Here is a 20,776-nt window from a genome sequence, read left to right as displayed (position 1 = left end):
AACCGATTGGCAGATCCCAGATAGCTGTGTCGACAGAGGCTGCTGAGCGGATGATGAATCGCGCAAACAGCAGGCCCCAAGTCCCAGCTGACTGTGCTGTGTTCTCTGGCTCTAAAACACAGTTTTCTCATTCAAAGCTGAAGCGGAATGGTTTGGGGTGGGGGAGGGAAGGGGAGCAAGGGAATAGCCAATGTTTTAGACAACAAACCGCAACTAGACTATTCCTCTAACTGGGAGTTGGATATCCTCGATGAAACACGATTCTGGGTATAGGGCTTCGATAACAATGGATGAACAGGTGTCTCACACCTGGGAACCAAACGGGCCGAACTCTGCTGTACTTGTCCTGTGACCCTTAGGCAGACAAGATCTCCAACCCTCGGGTGGGTCGGATCTCCTCCTGTTCATCAACACGCGTCTGCTACACTCGAATTCCATTATGTATGCTCACGTTCTGTAGCTGAAGGCCAGGGCTGGGTCTCAAGCTGGTCTTGGGGTCCAGATTGGGGCGGTTGGCGCTGTAGTTCTTCAGGCTTCGGGTCTCTTTCAGGTGGGCCTGCAGCTTCTCTCGACGCCTCCTGGAGGGGAGGAAACGCATGCTGCATGATGATACGGTGACATCTTGTCACACAGCCCTGGTTCTGCCTTTCCAGTCCCAGACCTGTGAACCAGACCACGGCTACCACTGCTCAACCCTTTATTAACCACGTAAACCAAATCCAGCCTTACCCCGCATGAATTGAAACTTGAAATGACTGAAAACGCCAAAGATGGAGCGTGGATAATTGTGTGTTTTTGGATTCATTATGTGGAGATCATTGATGTTTCATCATGATTATGCACATTCATAATAAACTAACATTCAAGGGGTATAATTGGGATCATGTAATTCAACAGTGAGAGGATTGTGTTCCAGCTACAGTAAGAACATATACAGTAAGTTGTTCTGTAAACAAGGAAGATTTCCCTTCTTGACCTTGACTGAGTCATGCTGTTCATTTCTGGAAACAGATTGATGAAGCTACTCAACAAAAAGTGGTTGAACAATGATCTGTCTTCCATCCTGTAGATACATGATCGGCCCCACTGACAGAACCCCTGCAGTGGCTCTCCATTATACATTCAAGCATAATGGTACTACATCATGCTTTGATCCGATTATCTTGTTGTCAGGATGCTCACTCATTCATATCATTGTATTATGAAGCCCACAAAATTACAATGCAATCTATCAGCAAGGCTCTCTGCTCCATATACCCTGAATGACAGCTCGCCATTATGGATCGGGTGTTTGACCTGGCACGCTGATGGCGAACATGAAGAGGAGACTGCATTGCAATCTAGATAGAGGGCCCTCAGGCAGAACCACAGAAACAGGATTCACAGACAATCACATGCCGTTACAATATACAGACAAAAACACGGAGAGAGAGAGAGAGAGAGAGAGAGAGAGAGAGAGAGAGAGAGAGAGAGAGAGAGAGAGAGAGAGAGAGAGAGAGAGAGAGAGAGAGAGAGAGAGAGCGATTGGGAAAAAAAGAGAGAGACAGATTGTGAGATTAAGAGAGGGGAGGGCAGAAAGAACCGAGAGATGTAGAGCTAGAGATATAGATCAACCCCCATGCGAAGAGCTGACCTTTAAAGTTACATACGAGCTATGCACCCAGATGCACATACACTATTCATTAACATTGTGCAGGGAATTCAAATGGGGAATTAAAGCTCCAAGGTAACTGTAGAACAGCATCAGCATAGACTTGATCAATATTGAACTCCATCTCTCTCATGTTTATTGCATGTCTGCTGGTTGTGTCTGAGTGTGATAGGAGGGGCTTCTCTAGGACTCACTTGTTGCGGCAGTAGAGAGCCATACAGAGCATGCCCAGAAGGCTGATTCCCACGGCGATGGACGTGATTGACAGCACTTGCCTCTTGTAGACCTCCTTGCTCTCTGCAGGAAGGGGAAGAGAGGAATAAAAAAGACATTGATGTCTCAACACCGAAACAAAAAAAGGGCAAGAAAAATCAGACCGAAGATCTCAGGATCTTCTTTTTTTTCCACTAAATGAAGACTGGATGATGAGGGTAATGAGGATGATGAGGATGAATGATGAGGATGATGTTTGCTGAAATGACAATGTGGACCAGGTCTGTACTGCTCAAGTCAACCTCCACATTCCTTTTTCATTTGACAATTCACCCCATCAAAAAACCCTCAATTACTGAACTTCAGCTGCCCTCATCACAAAAGTCACCCCAGCGGATTCCAGCCACACATATCCCAACATCCTCCAGGGGACTCCCAACAACAGAGTCACTCCCTCCCCCTGGTACAGGTGCTCAGGTACAAGTCCTGTAATGGACTCTATGTAATGAAACCTGAATAGAGTAGACAAGAGTTATGGCTGCATAGGACACTATTAAGGAAGAAAAATGGCATCTGTCTCCTTTCATAAGAAAAAAGTAAATCACGGTTGCCTTCAGTCACGTTAATAGGCAATCAATCAGATGTTATTTAGTAGAGCAGACCTTGAAGAGAAACACCAGGCAAATCTCTGTAAAGACGGGAATATTGAGCAAGTGGTTTGATGGAGACAAATCTGCTGGAAACTGCTGCAAAAGATGAAACAGGTCGATATTGAAAAGGTCGAGGAACGTTTTAGGAGGCTAATGCGTGCCGAATGTTTCTCAAATCGCCTCCAATACAAACATAATGGCATGGTGTAAAACTAAACAACTCTCACAACATGGAACAATATATGACACCGTTTTGTTTCCTGACTGTACTGTACTAACTCAAGTAATACTGTAGTTGAGATGAGGTTACATTACACTGTGCTGTGCCGAACGGACCCTTGACTCTGACCCCTGAAGTACTGCAAACTATGAACTATGAACTTCTGATCCTTGACATTACAGATGTACTTCCTCTTTGGATAAAACCGTCCACTAAAAAAAGGGATCAAATGTCTTCAGAAACAGTGTCGACTAGCACACACTTGAGAGAGCCAGCACACCTAGCCACCTGCATCCCAGACAGCCGTTCCTTTCCCTGTCTGTGTTGTTTTGATGTGCTTAATCAGTCTGAGTCATCACATGGCCTCGTTAGCAGTAATTACCTGGAGCTGGGGGGAACCTGCGTCAGAGCCTTAGTGTATGAGGAGGAGAGCTGTCACAGCCTCACCTGTCCCTTTGTGCCTTCCCCCGCGTCCAGTCACCGCAACATCCATCCTGACGTTTGGGTGTGTGTGTGTGTGTGTGTGGTGTGTGCGCGTGTGATGTGCATTTGCCCGCGTGTGTTTTCCTGGTTGACGCACACACACACACACAAAAAAATCAACATGTGCCATTTTGGCCAAATGATTGAACACAGTTGACAGTGATCAGACTGGCTGAGTGTATCCCTGGCCGGGGTCTGTATGTCCTCTACAGCATGATGTCTCTCACACAAACACACAGGTACGAGCGGGACACCATGCCAAGGGCGGCCTCCCCTACACCTCACATCCTCTGGCGGGCTTGTTTACACTCCTATGCAGAAGAGCACTCTCCATCTGAATAAATCATACGACCCAGGAGAAGAGGCTTGTGCTGGGTGTATTTGTCAGGGCGCAAGGGTCATCGCCGATATTTATTTCCACCTTAGAGCTCACCTTGTGTGCTCGGGCCTTGCTCTTCTGCAACAACAGAACAATGCAATAAATATTTCACAGAGGACAAAGTGACAGTTACATCTAGGACATAAACATAACCCCGCAGTGTGCATGAAGTGATGCATTCTGATCACTTTAAGCGCTTATGCATGCTTGTTGACTATAAAAGACTATTACCACCATATCCACCTGAATGTAGACTGAATTTACACAGCTATTCTATCCTCCCTCCGTGATTTTATGCAAGATGCTGTGGACCCTGCAAACATTAAACCATTTAGAAACAGTTTAAAGAATTCCCAAAGGGGTTGTTTGGCCCAATCACAGCTTGAGACTAGCAATCCGTTATCAAGTGAAATGAGCGAGCATGGCACGACAAAGCGAGGGTCTCATCACACCGCAGTGACACAGCGCCAATCTAGAGAGAGCCATATCATTCATTTAAACCGCACTCCGACGGGACGACAAACACAGTCATTGTCACGCTGGCGGCGTTCCGAGTGTGCATCTGAGAGGGGTGTCCGACGTCATGAGCGTGCGAGACTCCGAGCGAACCCGCCAAGCCAAGGGCTTCCAGAGCAGGCGTCTTCCTGCTCTCCTGGCTCCACCTCCAGAGGTGGTGCAGCCGCAACATACAGGAGCCTTTCATCCCCCCCCCTCCTCCGCCCCCCCCGCCCCCTACTCTGCCACTGCAGGAGTCATCAACAACAATGCGGCTCCCAGCGATTAGGGCGGGAGGGAAGAGGAATGGAGACAGACTGATGGAGAGTGACGAAAGAGAGAAAATGAGAGAGAGAGAGAGAGAGAGAGAGAGAGAAACCGACACGCAGGCAGATACACAGACAGATAGAAACAGACACAGAGACAGACACACACACAATCAGACAGTCAGACACACAAACAGAGAACTGTCCCGAATTCAGAGATGTTTTCGTTGCCCTCACTTGGAAAATGAGTGTGGATGTGTTGTGACGCGAGGCAGTGAGGCAGGGCAGAGAGTTCGGTGGCCTTCCATGATACTGTCAGCTTCTCCTTCCATCAAAGTTGACTGTCATTAGAATTACTAATGACAGCAGACACTGACATTTAACTCTAACCCCAGGCAAAGACACACGCGCACACACACACACACATCTACACACAAACTCGCGCACACAGAAAAGCACACGCTTTCACATAATAGTCACACATGCCATTTGGCTTTTTGTTCTTCCTCTGTGGTGGATGTTTCCGGACTTTGATGGCTCTCTATCAGAATCACCGTGACGAGGCCCTGTCCTTCTGTCCACCTTTCCCTCTGAAAGCCTCCGCCTCTCTCGGCTGAGAAAACCCTCCATCTTTCTCGGCATCTCCTCACTGCTCTCCGTTCCCCTACGTCCCCTGTCTCTCTCCCTCTGCCCACCATCTCTTTCTTCAGAGCCTGACTCACCCTGTAACTCTCCCCCCCATCTCATCCATCTCTCCATTCATCCCCGCATCTGCATCTCTCCTTTTTTTATGAACCCCTCCACCTTTCATACACGCAGTCAACCTCAGACTCGGAGCTTTGATGATGTCATCTTCACTGCTATCTCGCTCGAGTCTTGCATCTGCATGGCAGGGTTCAAACACACACACACACACACCAAATGAACAGAGATGCTCACAGTAAAGCACTCTGTCATTTCAGGAGGTATGTGGGTTGTTTTCCTTTCACAAACCCCCCCCTGCAGTGTGGTCAACTCCAAGGACAGTTCTGCTTTGGTATCAGAATCCTTGTTTTTTTCATGCAACAAAATCACCCATGATTACAGTACTTGTCCATTATGCCAGCCCAGGGGATTTGAGGATGTGCATTTTAAAATGTCTCTATTTCTGTCTGTCACCGTTGTTGTTTACCTCTGCACATACTACCTCTACAAACACACACACACACACACACTCTCACACAAACACAGTCACACAGGGTCCTGAGCCATACAGGGTCGGACAGGAAATTGGTTCAGATTAGATAAGAGCAGATTAAAACATTTAAGCAGAGACCTAACAGACTGCCCTGGGGACTGTTGATTACCGACACCCAGATCATTAGAGTTAAGACAACATTCCAAATGGGTGAGAACTGGGGAAAAGAGAATGAATCTACAGGCACGCCTAAGATAATCCTGTGATCAAGAAGATTCCAGAAGAGGTGAAAGGCTAGAGCTGTCCCCAGACCAGTCTGCATCTCTGTGGTGTAGTTGAACCCCAACTTGCAAATCATGCTGCAGGCACCTCAGACAAAAATGGAAAAACAACTTGACTGCAGCTCTGTATACTGAAAATAGCCTCGCGCAACATTTTGGTTCTGGCATTGATTTACAGCTCCGGGAAAACATCTCCCAGTCAGAGTTCAATGACCTCAAATGGATGGGGAATATTGATGCAATACACCTATTCATGTTAGTGAGAAATGAAAATGTGATATTGGAGGGGACAGGACACGAAGCAGTTCTTGGTTGTATGAGAACAGACAAGATTAGAGTTTCTTGTTCTCATTGTTGCAATCTTATTCAGTAGCACCCAGACACATAGACTCGGGTTTGAGCTCACTCCAAATACAGATCAACGTTCACACCAGCAGATTTAGCAGCTGCTGAGATACAGTAACTATGCAGACAATGGCCAGAATTCCTCCCTCATGCAACATGATGACACTGAAAGTTTTCCTAAACCTCCTTACCTCTGCTCTTATGCAGCGCATCCCTTAAAATGACGGTGAAAAATAAATAAATCAAACGTGAATCTTTATCTCCGGCTCTCTTGCTTAGCTCTCGGCGGGATTTTTGTTGGTGTCTGGAGACACCGTGATCGGTGTGTGTGTGTGTGTGTCCTGTTTACTGGGCTGCTGGGCCGGGCTTAGACAGTGCCAGCTGCCTGCTTGAGAGGCTCTCTACTTGACAACGGCTCGCCATGTCATTAACAACGGCTCTTTAGCACCGATACCCGTGATTGGCTCAGGTGCCAAGTGGCGACCTGGAGACAGACTGGCAGGATGGGGACGACACTCCCATCAAGACACACACACACACACACACACTCAGATGCACGCACACACACACACTCAGATTCACACACACACACACATGCAGATGCTCACACGCACACGCACACACACACACACACACCTACACTCAAGTAAATGCCCACACACACACACACATGAAAACCTTCACATTTGCACACACACATACGGGCAGTGCCAATGTTTGTTACCGTGCCAACAGTATTAAATCTCCCTCACTGTATCCTGCCTGATTCTCAGCTCTCTGCGTTTCCAAGGAGACTGGAGAGCATTAGTATTCCAAGGGGCAACTTTTGGAGAAGGTGGGAGGGAGGGAGAGAAACTGCATGTGTGATTTTGTGTATGTATGTGTGTATGTGCATGTCAAAAGGGAAAACAGTATAAAAAAGTAAAACAATTATAACAATAAAACAAACACTGCATACACATTTACACTAAAATTACGAGTTTCAGACCAACATTATGTGACGTGTTGCAATGCTGCATGCAATTTCATATCATGTACGTCATGCAATGTGGTTTATCCTGAACGCACAGTGACGTGAACTTGAAACAGTTATGAAACCTCAAGGTCATAATCATGACTCAGAGCGGTGGATGGAAAGAGGGGGGGGAAGTAATGCTTACCCATGAACTCAATGCCCAAGTGGTCTGCTGTTCCAGAGAGGGCGATGAGGAGGGAGGGAAACACAAGAAACAGCCATTAGAACCACGCAGGTGAGCATTCTGTCATATAGAGCAACAACAACATTTCAGGCTTGTCATTGTCGTCGGTTAAATGTAAGGAGGATCTTTATTGACGGTCTACCTCCACTGACTGTACACAGCACAGTATGTACACAGCGTAAATAAGACAGGGCAGGATGTATAAACTAAGAGTTGTAACGAACAGCTCATGTTGTTTTCAATAGTGTTGAGAAACGACGCCAGCGTTGTGAAGGTCAAGCATCGTTTCCCTTCGCCACAGCGTCTGCCACGCGGCTGTAAACTACGTCTGGAAGGAAAAGGCCCTTCATTTAAATCACCCTTCTTCTAAATTCCTTCGACTTTCGTCATCCTCAGATTTGACAGCAAGATTTTAAAGCTCAATGCGTGCCAAGAAACAGAGAATAAAACGTCCCTTTGCAGAGTCGGTGAAACAGCCAAGGTATGTGCTGCATTGCTGCCGTGGCGATGCCATCCCTTCTCCTGCGCGCTGCCTGGCGCATGATTGATTGGGTTCTGTAGCTGAATGCCAAGGGGTGTCGTTGCCGCGACCTTAATCATAGGGGGATTTGTATGGAAAGATGTCAAAACATCATCTCTCACTTAGGCTCAGACGGTGACCAGAAAACAATAATCCCTTGCTTCTCTCTCCCTCAGAAAGATAGAGAGACAGGTAGAGTGAGAAAGAGAGAGAGAGAGAGAGAGAGAGAGAGACAGATAGAGTGAGAAAGATAGAGAGAGAGAGAGAGAGAGAGAGAGACAGATAGAGTGAGAAAGATAGAGAGAGAGAGAGAGAGAGACAGATAGAGTGAGAAAGATAGAGAGAGAGACAGATAGAGTGAGAAAGATAGAGAGAGAGAGAGAGAGAGAGAGAGAGAGAGAGAGAGAGAGAGAGTGAGAGAGAGACAGATAGAGTGAGAAAGATAGAGAGAGAGAGACAGATAGAGTGAGAAAGACAGAGATTGAAATCTCCTTTGTTCAGCGATGGTATCGGTCGGTTTTGCTTACGGTACAGTTTATCCTAAGCTGCTGCAACCAATTGTAACTGAAAACAATGCCATGGACATGATTCATCAAAATGCACGTAATTGACCTATTCACTCCCCGGCATTGGCCATTTCTCCCTTTGTCACCGGTGAGCTGGCTAATGTGAAGCGTCAGGTCTCCCTCCCTCCCCGAGAACACAGAGAAGACCCCGGCATGAAAGAGCATGTGTGATGATCAGAAGAGCTGGGAGAGGCAGACAGACATCTCTCCGTATGGTAGCACCCACTCAGGGCTTGTTGGGAACACGTTTTTAGTGGTTCATTTATGCTCTCTGGGAAAGTTAGACTAAAGTTGCTAAGGTCTTTAGATTCAACTTTCATAAACAGGTTTTTCTTTGCCTCAGAAGTATTCTAGTTGTGATGCTTTGGAGGTGGGTTGGAGGTGGGTCTTATTTGCAAAGCATTCAAGCCAGTCCATTCAATGGGTACAGTATAATGTAAAGAGAGACTGGATGGTTGTCCTTGGATGGAACAAAGGTTCTCTTCTTCGTTCTGTCAAAGGTGACATTTTGTGAGCGCCATCTCCGTGGTAACAGCAAACGCCTCTGAGCGGACGCTGAGGTAGAAAAAGATGGCGGCGTGCACCAAGGTGCCGCACCCCTGGCGAGCGTGTGTGATTGAGCCAGACGGGAAGACAGGTGCAGGCGACGGGAAAGCGACCGCGGCCAGTCACCCTGCTTCCCCTCCCTGTGGCACGCACACACAGTGCCAACACACCGCACACCGCACGCACACCTCTCCACCTGTCTGGAGGTGAAACGGTCCGAAATAGCTTTGAAAATACCAAACATCCCCAGAAGCTGAAAGCTCTCCTGGAAAACAAACAGGGATGAGAAAGGGAGGGATGAAACAGACAGATGGACAGACATGGAGAGAGAGGGAGGGAGAGGGAGGGAGGGAGAGAGAGTCCTGGCTGACACCCTGTCCCTGTTGCGGCTGTCTGCCTCTATCTCTCATGTGGGCTCCTCTCCTCTCCTTTCCTCACCTCAGGCAGATAAGATGCCCTGCCTGTCAAGACCAGCCAGCCCAGATACAGCTCCCCTGGGACGCCATGACGACGCATGGTGAGAGACGAAAGAAAGACCCAAGAAGAAGAAATATTGAACCTTCTTGTCTTTTTCAAAAGCTCTCCATCTGTCCTATATTCAGAAGCTGAGGAGGAGAAGTGAGATCTTTTCAAAAGCATTGTTGTTTCTCCACATGTGGCTTACGGTGTATATTCAGAATTATGTGGGAACAGGACATCAAATAATGTATTTTTCAATTTCTGGGTATAATGCTGCACTGTGTCTTTGAAAGCCCTTCAATCTTTCTGGCTGATCTTTGACAAAAGAAAGAAGCACCTTAAAAGTGATGTCTTATACTGTACCTTGGAGAGGTACATTCATTGTCGCCCTGTCAGTAATACTGTGCAGCTCCTAAATATGATTTCCCTACAGAATTGTATAAGGGCCTCGCTTTCTACTTGCTAGAATCCAATCACCACCAGAGCCCTATTCCATTGTTATTGTCTGTCGATTGTGACTTTTTGCCTAATGCCACAATGAGCGAGGGACGCCGTCTCCTCTCTCTCCATCTCTGTCTCTCTCCTGCCGTCTCTGACATAATAAAGTGATATATTGATGTGCCACAGGGCCGATTGCATCATGTTCACATTTACAAACTCGTACCAAGGGGATCGCTTTGTATATAACAGTGAATATACCATCCTTATTTCCAATTTACGCTTACTCATCTTTGGCGAGGAAATCAATGGCCTGAGAAATCGCTCGCAACTACAAAGGAGTTTAAAGAGTTTAGATTGACTCTTGTTTCATCCAGGCTGAAGTTATGGTTTACGGTGTCTGGTCATTATAGATCAAAAACACTCAAATATCCAGGATGGATATTTTACACACGCACGCACACACACACACACAAGATTTTCTTTGCTCTAACCCCATATAGTGTCTGCCCTTCATGTATTCTTTTGTCTTGAGGCTAGCTTGTCCTTGTCTCTCTCCCTCCCCTTTTCTCTCTCTCTCTCTCTCTCTCTCTCTCTCTCTCTCTCTCTCTCTCTCTCTCTCTCCCTCTCCTTCTTCTTCTTCTTCCCTCATCAGCTCCTGCCCACACAACCGGCTTACAAACGTCATTACTGAAGTTCCAGTGTGCAGAGCAGAGCGGCCATGGTATTTCCCCCCCGGGGTCTCTGTACCATGTTTGGTACAGAGATGAGCTGTGGGTGAGAGGGAGAGAGAGAGACAGATAGAGAATGAGAGAGAGAGAGAAGAGAGAGAGACACTAAATGACAGCACAGTGCGAAGCTGCTGTCTCGTTACGGCTAGCTGGGGCAGCTGTTGTCTGGAAGAAGAGGTTCTGGGATGCGGTTTACACACATACGTGTGTGTCTGTGTGTGTGTGTGTGTGTGTGAGACTGTGTGTGTGTGAGAGTGTGTGTGTGTGTGTGATTTGCAGGGGGTTATAGGCTGGTGCCTGCAACAGAATCCAGAGCTGATTAAGCAGGGATGAGAGGGATGGAATTGACTACCTGTGTTTTTGGAGTGCGTGTGTGATGCGACATTGAAGAGGCAGTGTGGTGTTGTGATGCTTGCTAAGCATCATCTATCTGGAAATAAGAGGCTCCTGACAAATGAAGAGTCAAACACACCGGCTACTTATTCACTCCACATGAGGCCCATCTACACAGACCTGGGGAACTATCCATCACTGTAGAGAGGCTAAGACGAGGCACCCTTAACACACACACACACTAATGTCCCTTGTGTGTGTCCTTGTGCAGGTGTGCGGCAGCAGTGTGTGTTGGTGTGCGTGTGCAGCCCGGCAGCTATGTGTGTCTACCTGTGTGTTGTGTGGCATTTACATGTAGTCGTTTAGCAGACGCTCTTATCCAGAGCGACTTACAGAAAGTACAGGGACATTCCCCCCCGAGGCAAGTAGGGTGAAGTGCCTTGCCCAAGGACACAATGTCAGTTGGCACGGCCGGGAATCAATCTGGCAACCTTCTGATTACTAGCCCGATTCCCTAACCGCTCAGCCACCTGACTCCCAGTGGCAGATGTGTGTGTGTGTGTGTTGTAATCTGTGTAGTGTAGCAGGTATATGTGTGTGTTATTCTGTGTGTAGTGTGGCAGGTGTGTGTGTGTTATTCTGTGTGTAGTGTGGCAGGTGTGTGTGTGTGTTATTCTGTGTGTAGTGTGGCAGGTATGTGTGTGTTATACTGTGTGTAGTGTGGCAGGTGTGTGTGTGTTATTCTGTGTGTAGTGTAGCAGGTATATGTGTGTGTTATTCTGTGTGTAGTGTGGCAGGTGTGTGTGTGTGTGTTATTCTGTGTGTGGTGTGGCAGGTGTGTGTGTGTGTTATTCTGTGTGTAGTGTGGCAGGTGTGTGTGTGTTATACTGTGTGTAGTGTGGCAGGTGTGTGTGTGTGATGCAGTGCAGCAGAATGGGCAGATCAGGGAGTTCAGCAGGGTCTACTCCTCAGACAGATGGTCCTACACATACTTTGACGCCCTCCACCCTCCAGCATATGGCTGTGCTTGCACTCTGCATACACTGCACATTACCACTCACAATGGGTGACTAGCATTAGGAAATGGATGTGCTCACAGTGTCATTAGGCTGTTACTTCTCTATCTGAAGGGGATTACCCTGGGCAGTGGGTTACCATGTTACATGTTACAGTCTTCTGTACTGAGAATCACATTCTTCATTGCCAGAATCATGAGGTAATATACCCATTGGCGAACCACGGTGTAGAAAAACACACACACGTGCAATCACACACATATCTGACTTTGTCCTTTCTCATCTTGTAAAAGTTGGCTAGTTTCTTCAGGTGAGGTCGATCTGTCAGAACAGCGGGGGTACTCAAATATTTGAGTTTGATAGAAGAGTGGCCCATGAGTACGCTCCCTCCCCTCACTTGAGAGGCAGGTGGAAGGATCTCTCTCTCTCTCTCTCTCTCTCTCTCTCTCTCTCTCTCTCTCTCTCTCTCTCTCCCTCCCTCTCTCTCCCTCTCTCAGCTGCTGTGGAGATTTGGTACCTACAGAGATGCTGATACAGCAGAAGTTGTACCACCCTCAATGGCTCCTTCAGGGTCTCCTGATACACATGGTGTGTGTGTGTGTGTGTGTGTGTATGTGCTGTGACCTATGTTGTTGATCAATATATGTTGGGCAATTATCTCTGCCTCACATCCATCGCCTGGTCCTTGTGGTTATAGGCTGGCTTAGACACAACACAAACACACAATCTTACAATTTCTAACTGCAGTACAGATCACTCTGTGTGACCCAGTAACCATGTAAGCACAACTGTCTGTTCAGTAGGTGGAAATCTCCTTGACCACCATCAAGGTAGAATGAAAACTGATTCATGAAATGAAATCAGCTTGATGACTTTTGCATGAAATGAATAGAGAGAAAAAAAAAAGCGACAAACGTTTGTCTTTGTTTGGTATTTTAGAGTTCAGTTCCCTTTCTGAATGGACTCGAGTTGGATCTGTAGCTGACATACAGTGTGTGGCCTGGATTCTGCACCTGCAGGAGAGGAATGGCAGTCTGTCTACGTGATCCACTGTGACCTTGAATGCCCTTGGGGTCTGAAGGACTGATAGGGAGGCTGGCTGGTGAGGCAGGCTTGCACCTCCCCCCCCCCCCCCCCCGTGGTGTAAGTAAGATGTACAGCCCTTATTAAAGCTACACTCCACACCTTTGTATCTGTGAAACCACAAATGTCACATAAAGGACAGTAAATTTGGGCTCTGAGGAGCGACTGGCGGAGTTGGGGTAAATCAAGGAGCTCTGGCAGTCGTAAAGCAACACACACACACACACTCGTCATCTGCTTTCCTGGTATCTGATCGTTCCGTCTGTCTCTGTCCTTGTGTCTGTCTCTGCAGTAAGGTGACACAATGAAAAGTATGATGGAAACCTCAGTGGAAAGGGCCGGAAGAAACTCCTAAATAACACCATATCCATATTAAAACATGTATTCCCTAAGCCCTCCAAAATCTTGCAGTATAATTTATTTTTTAAAGACTTTTACCCCCTTGCCTGGATAGTCCAAATAAACACATGAATAATTTAATTAAAATAAGTTTAGTAAAGCGACATTCGGTACGATTTAGATTTCCAACTAATTAAAAGCGTGTTTCTTTCAGGGTGGTTCATTTGTTGTGAGCTCATAAAGCACTGCTGATCTCTGGGCCGTGTTCTGAAAGCTCGTTATCTACTTCTGGGGTGAGCCATCCACTACCTTCTCCTTCTTTTCTCCCTCTCTTTTTCTCTTTTTTACAACTGCTACTATTGCTCACTGCAGGAGCAGACACACACAACCCCCCTCCCCTCCCCCCCCCACCCTCCCCTCCCCTCCCTCCCCCCATCCCACCCCGACTTCTACGCCTCCCAAAATAACAATCAACTTGTTTTCCGAATGATTCTGCTGTCCCGTCCTGTGTTTATGAGTTATTAGGGCCTAAACATCCGGATTTGTTTTGTTTGGCCAGCTCCTGTCGTGTTGCATCCATCAGACGGTGGCCAGGGGTGTCTGCTCGCCCGGGAGCTGAAGGCGAAAGAGGTCACTGCCCACATCCAGGGATCTGGGATGGGACCTCGCTTGCTTTGTGGCCTAATCCTGCAGACGAAGGCAGGCCAGCCGCACAGGGTCTAATCATCAACACCAGCCCTCCAGAGAGATCGGCCTTAATTAAGGGTTAGGCTCAATCTTTTCTTTCCTTCTCTTTCACTCCTTCTTTATCCCCCCCTCTCTCCCTTGCCTCCTCTCCTCTCCTCACCCCCCCCCCTCCCTTGCCTCCTCACCCCCCCCTCTCTCCCTTGCCTCCTCTCCTCACCCCCCCTCCCCCTGATTTCCCTCTCTCACACACTCTGTGACTCCCCCATGCTGGGAGTAAAAGTGGAAAGTGAAAATCTCCATAATGGATCTGTCCATGGCGTTTACCACAGTAAGGACGGCTGCTATGCTCGACCGGTGTCCCCTCTTGCCGCCAGAGCACCCGACATCATCCGCAGATCCACCCCCCCTCCCCTCCCCATGCCCTCGTCAGCTCTGTAGAAGACTGGCCCCGCCCTAAAACGATGGTGGTGTTGTTTAAGGAGAAGGAGATAAGACACTGCGTGGTCTTACGCTGGGTGAGTCACTCTCAAGTCTCACTGTCACAAGGAGGTGGGGTTCATCTGGACATCTGCCCCAAAGGAAGGTGTCAATCATCATAACAGTCACCTCTTTCAAGCTCCACACACACACACACGCACACACACACGCACGCACACACACACACACACACACACACACACAGAGCATCACACCCTATCGTGTCACCCCCCCCCCCCCCCCAAAAAAAAGGCCAGCATCACACAGCACATCTCATTAGACACAACAGAATCCCATGTGACGCCCCTGTTTCTGGCCCCAGGCTTCAGACAGTCGCCTGAGCTAAAAGCTCTCAGATCTTAGAGGATCTGAGAAGAGGACATCTCAACACAGCCTAGACTATCTCCATGCCGCGGAGGCTGAGATATCGAGTGAGAAATGTACTCTGACTGGTCTGGCTTGCTGTCAAATCTGAGCTCACGCGTCTAGAAGCTATGTTGACCATACATGTACAAACACACTAATAGCACTCTGTAAATGTACGGACCTAGAGTGTTTGATATGCGCAAACACCAAACGAGACTCTGCAGTCGAATGACTATATCAACATCAACCTCAGCTCAGATTGAATGACTTGAGCTAATATTCATATTCAGGAAGCCAACCAGTTGTTTCAAAGTCTGCGGCTGTTTGGTCAAACACATGGCAGAAGGAGAGGGTGGGTACTGCTCAGATGTTTAGGATTGAAACAAAGACCCATTAATCCTCTCTCTCTCTCTCTCTCCCCTCCCTCTCTCTCTCATTCTCTCACTCTCTTTCTCATACTGGTCCAAGTGGGTCAATGTGGAGCAGGTGAAAGTGATAATGGAGGATGGGCTAAACCCGTGGCCCCCTGGGTGTGTGTGGGTGTGTGTGAGTGTGTGTGAGTGTGCGTTTTGGGGAGTGTGTATGTGTGTGTGCGAGTGTCTCTGCATTTAAGCGTGTCTGTGCGTCTCTGTCCGAGTTTGTGTGGAGGAGTTTGTGGAGGGGTGGTGGAGGAGTGGGGGCTGGTGGCGTTCCAGGTGGACTGGCTGGAGAAGCGTTTTCTAATTCACTCAGACAGCAGGTGCTCTGAGTGGGTGGAAGGGAGCAGATCTGGTGAGTAGCCCTGGGTAGGAGAGAGGGAAGGCAGGGGGGAGCACTGTACCTCTAGAACTAGACAACCAATGGCTCAATCTGCGAGGATCTGAACACATGCGGCGTGCAACAGAGCCAGAGGACCAGAATACAGCTTGGCACAAATTGTTAGGATTGAATACAGCTGAGTTAGTGTGCATGTGAAAACAGCACAGTGTAATTACCACAGACATGTACTGGCCCCTTACTGACACCACGGGCACTTACAGGCCTGTGCTTGTTGTCTGTTTGGTCTTGCCCGGGGTCCCATGCATAATTGAAGCTCCCAAGGCAACCTTTAGGTGTTCCTGACTTTGCAATGAACTCACTTTGCCACCGACATTAAATTTAGACGGTCGCAGCCTCAAAAAGGACTCTGCAATTGCCGGCAATTCAGACTATTGATGAATCATTTAATTTGGCGAAAGGGAGCGAGGGAAAGTTGCTATGAGAAGGTTGGGTAATCTGCTCATGTTGCATCTGGCTCACAACATTTGTCAGCAGTGGGACAGATGGGACTTTAAAGATATATTTGTTGGCATTTCATGCCTTTTATTTGATAGCGAGAAAGGCAGGAAATGCAGGGGGGAGTGAGAGAGGGATGACATGTAGTTAATGGGCCGGGCGTGAATTGAACTGACAGGCAGGGTTCAAATACGGGGGGGGGGGGGGTGTTTTTACCCAAAAAGAGGTCGAAACAACAGGTGGAGGGGGGGGGGGGTGTAATCGTAACCCTCCCCCCGATTGTTAATGTATAATTCGCACTCGGCTGATAGGCCTCGCCCTTGTGGCACTCACTCTGAGACATGAATTCCTCACCTTTTGTCCTTCCTGACAATGGCGTGAAATGCAGCGCTGACTTAATGTTGAGAACATGCATTAAAACGTCATTTGGATGCACCATCAAAGAGTTATTTTCAGTATTGCTCTATTCTAGCCATCAATATTAGGGTGTGCATAATATTGTCGATGTCGGCATGGCAGGGTAGCAGTCGTTAGCATTTTGCAGGTTAACACTAGCTGATGCCATGTCTAACTGCTATTGTGCAACTGGGGACTTTGATGACCATAGATGGGCCAAAAGAATAAACCATGCATAGCTACACACATTACCAGTCACAGACAATTGCCATGATTACAATGGCAAATTGGTAATTTAAAGATTAGGGTTGATAACATCCGCTAACAGCCGTGTGTAGATGGAATTGGCGACTCTATGGTTGTGGGTTCAGTTACCCAGTTTTCGATAGAAGCATTTTTGTAACTGGAGAGTACTTTCCTTTTGTTGACTCAATGCAAAGTACAGAATACCCTCTCTCCCCTCACAACCATTTTAAGAGAGAAAACGAAAGAGTGAGCGAAGGCAGTCAGGCAGAGAAAGATAGAATGGCCCATCCTATTCCTACCCCTGGCGTTAATGTTCTGTAGTGTGGGAGAACCGCAAGCGTAGCTCACAGCGTCCATTGCTCCGATGCCAGAACGCTCTGACCCAATTTGCATACAACTGCCATATTCTTTATTATAAGCTCGCCGACAGGATACATATCTGAATATGGCCCATCCACACCCATTACCATGGCTTTGTATAAATATTCCACAAGTGTGAACAAGCTCCATCCCAATGAGCCACTCGCAGGATGAATTGCCACAATCAATATGAATTTTCTCTCTTTTAGTCTTCCTCGGCTGTTATTCTTTTCCCCCACGCAGGGGAAAGTTAAATTGGTTTTAGCCATCGCAATCCATTAGACCACTCGCAATCGACAGTTCTGCATTTGCCATCGAGTTCAGCCAATGTGGGAGGAATAGTATTTTTTTTTTCACGACAATGGCAAATCCTTTACTTTTTTTTATTTTTAAATTGTGTTTTTTTTCTACCAATCTAACTAAATACATGCATAATGGATTTGGTCACCCCGAGCATAGAGAAGCTCATGCGGGGAGACAAAGCTATTTTTCTACTCTTGTTCTGCTCTGAAGGAGAAGGGCCTCCCGAGGAAACGATCTGTGTGATTAACCTCACCCCGGCTGCTCCGCCCTTTATTCTCCAGTTGGCCTTAACAAAAAATAAATCTGAGACTGTGCACAAAACAAAATTTTAAATATGGTATAATCCATTCGCTAATAATCTAATTCAATTAGCTTTTTTTTAAGGATAGGAGCACTGATGAAAAGCAGGGAGCTGGTGAGGGGCCCATTATTTCTGGATTGCAGTCTGTGCCTACCTCCACTTCTGTTTATGAATCCTGCTGCTCCATCCATTATTAGCTCAAGCTTCCCATTCATCAATACACCTTTTTAATTATCGAGGTTAATTATGAACTTTTTCGCTTTTAGTAAATGGCTGTACTGCGATGACTTTCTGTTTATCGACGGGATACTTTGCTGCTGTGAAGAAATAGCAGTTTCTGGGGAGATTACTCACTTTTCAGGAGAAATTATGACCAGCTAATCACGTCGAGATCACAAACAACTATTGTATCTACTGACCTTTCAGTGACTAATTACCAATAATTGTGTACCAAAACACAATGCCAAACCCCTGAGGTCAATCACCTCCTGTTTGGCACATCCCCTAAAATGGTAGCTAGCTGCTTAGTAGAGGATTAGTCCGGTAGGCTGCTGAGGCACACCTGTGCTTTCTTTCGGACGCCCTGCTCTCCTCAGCCGGCGCTGAACGCTAACGTCGCCTGAGATGTGAAGTTTCCCTCTCTCCTCCACACACACACACACACACACACACACACACACACACACACACACACACACACACACAACATATGTATACAATACATACGCCACTTAAAAGAGTGCTTCAATGTGGCATAGGACATTTCCAGTTCAAAAGTGGAATCCGTTAAACACATTTCTTTCTTGCAAATGAGAAAAGGCAAAGTAATAACATTGAAAATGTGGCTCAACAGAATTGTTCTCATGGGGGCTGAACACAGTTTGCTTCATGCCGCCTCTCATACATGGTGATTTAGTAATCAGATTGAGTCAGGCGTGATAGATCCAAACCAGAAAAAATAGGCTCTTAGTTTACAGTAACTAATTTTGACAACCTCTGCACCCTGCAGTTTGACACAATGGATTTGACCCGATCCTACACCAGGGAGCATGTGTGAGTCAAACACATGAATGCCTTGGAGTTACATTCATTCATAGCATGCATTTCAAATACAATGTTTTATTTTCCAAGACACAGGGTATTGTATTGCCGTATAGATTTACCTTTTAGGGAAACACAGAAGCTTAGAAGCCAACAGAGCATGAAATCAGATCTCATAAAGATAGGGGGGAATTTAATTTGCATTCGATTTAAATCTAGAAATCTCTCCATGGATGGATTGTGTGGCACAGACAGTGTGCAGTATGCAGCTTTGACAGGAGCATGCTGTGTCCGCTGGAGAATATTGTAAATATGTGTTTCATATCTGGTCTTACAGCCACACAGGTTGCGAATGTGATTCTGCGACTACAGTGGGACAATGAGAGGAGAGGCAGACCTCAGATGAAAGGATACATTTAACGAGTGGAGCGAATGGAGAGGAAATGGAGAAGGGTGTGAACAAGAGCGAGATGGAGTGAAATTGAACAGGAGTGAATACATGATTCTAGCCTAAAGCTTCTGGATTCTACAAAGTCCTCTGGCTATGAAATGTACTCCAACAGTGTTAAAATATACAGTCATACAGTTGATCTATGTCCAGTTCTTGATACATAACTACTATAAATAAGCGTATTGGGAAAGATCCATGTTACTCTCTGGTATATGTTCACAATGTGTGTTTAATCCTCAAACCCCTCTACCGACACACACCTGCATCTGCCCACAATAAACGATCTTTTCCTCAATATTTCTTTCACTCAGCTAGAATTGTTAGCGTCATCCCCAGTGGACCACAGGAACAGGATGACATTCATGACTGTGTGTGTGTGTGTGTGTGTGTGTGAGCCCAGTAGACCAGGGGGGCAAAGCAGCAACAATCTGGCCCACCAGTGAACTCTACCGACTGGAAAAGCCTGAGCTAACCTTGTCCACAGCAGCCGTGGTCCCTGTCCAGATGGGAGGGGGCTTGTGTTGTCATGAACTATGTACAGCATCAGGACAGAGGAGGAGAACGTGGAAAGGAGAGACGAGCAAAGCAGCTGACTGAAACATATAGTTATAGTAACAGGATACAGAGAAATCATGGGACGAAAGAGAGACTGGTGATCAGCTCGTACGAGCAGTCACACACACACACACACACACAAACACACACAGATAAGGATACCTTAATAGCACCTCTCCATGGGACACGGCCAACTGCCTATCTGTTTAATGATCTCCCAATCAGAGAGTTCCCAAGGAGGAAGATGGAGCGCCCTCCACTTCAGGATCAATGAATGGAAGGATGTGATCATTTATCTGCCTATCTGAAGAACAGGACACCTACAGGGACTGTTACAGGGATCTCCCGGGGCGCCGCATCCGGAACAGACGCACTCAGACGAACACTCAGACGTACAGATGAAAACCGACTTGTGTCGTCTTCACTTTGAACTTTCACCCTTCCTGCCTCTCACCCAGGCAGAGACTGCGCACACACCCACACTGTGCATTAAGTTATGAAAAGAGATTTTAAAAAAAGAAAAAGAAACAAAGATTGGGTTTATCAAGGATCTCGAGCTGTGTGACTTTTCAGAAAATGTTTTATCATTCTAATCACAAAGGGAGGATACTGTCGGCCTTGATGCGTCTACAGTATGGGTACACTGAGCTGGTATTAGCGGAGATAAATAGAAAGACCTTCTGTAGATGAAGACTTGATACAGTATTGCTTTCCTGAGAAAGTCACAGTGTGTTGCTTTCAACTTGACTTTATTAGCGCTAAGTGTGCAGACACAGCATGATTCAGCAGGATATTAGTGCACAGGATTTAACGCAGCCCAAGGTCCAAACAACTATGACAAATAAATCCCACTTTTGTTTTTGTGAGTGTCTTGGGCCATTTTGGGCTTATTTTTTATGGGTTTAGGGAGCCTGGTGCCCTTTTACAGCAGTGCTACAGAAATGATTTT

General features: G+C 46.9%; 1 protein-coding gene across 1 annotated transcript in view; it reads right to left on the bottom strand.

Moving 5' to 3' along the window:
• Positions 1-20,776, bottom strand: part of nrg3a (neuregulin 3a) — a 186,847-nt gene that overhangs the window by 12,691 nt on the left and 153,380 nt on the right. Inside the window, exons 4-6 of the mRNA XM_084667275.1 lie at positions 7,321-7,347; positions 1,846-1,948; positions 452-578 (exon numbers count right to left, since the gene is read on the bottom strand). Of these exons, the coding sequence (XP_084523401.1) occupies positions 452-578; positions 1,846-1,948; positions 7,321-7,347 (257 nt within the window). The remainder of the gene's footprint in view (positions 1-451; positions 579-1,845; positions 1,949-7,320; positions 7,348-20,776) is intronic.

Source organism: Hypomesus nipponensis, chromosome 11 (assembly GCF_054491055.1).
Source record: "Hypomesus nipponensis isolate SF chromosome 11, ASM5449105v1, whole genome shotgun sequence".
NCBI lineage: Eukaryota > Metazoa > Chordata > Actinopteri > Osmeriformes > Osmeridae > Hypomesus > Hypomesus nipponensis.
This window is presented reverse-complemented; position numbering and strand designations above follow the sequence as displayed.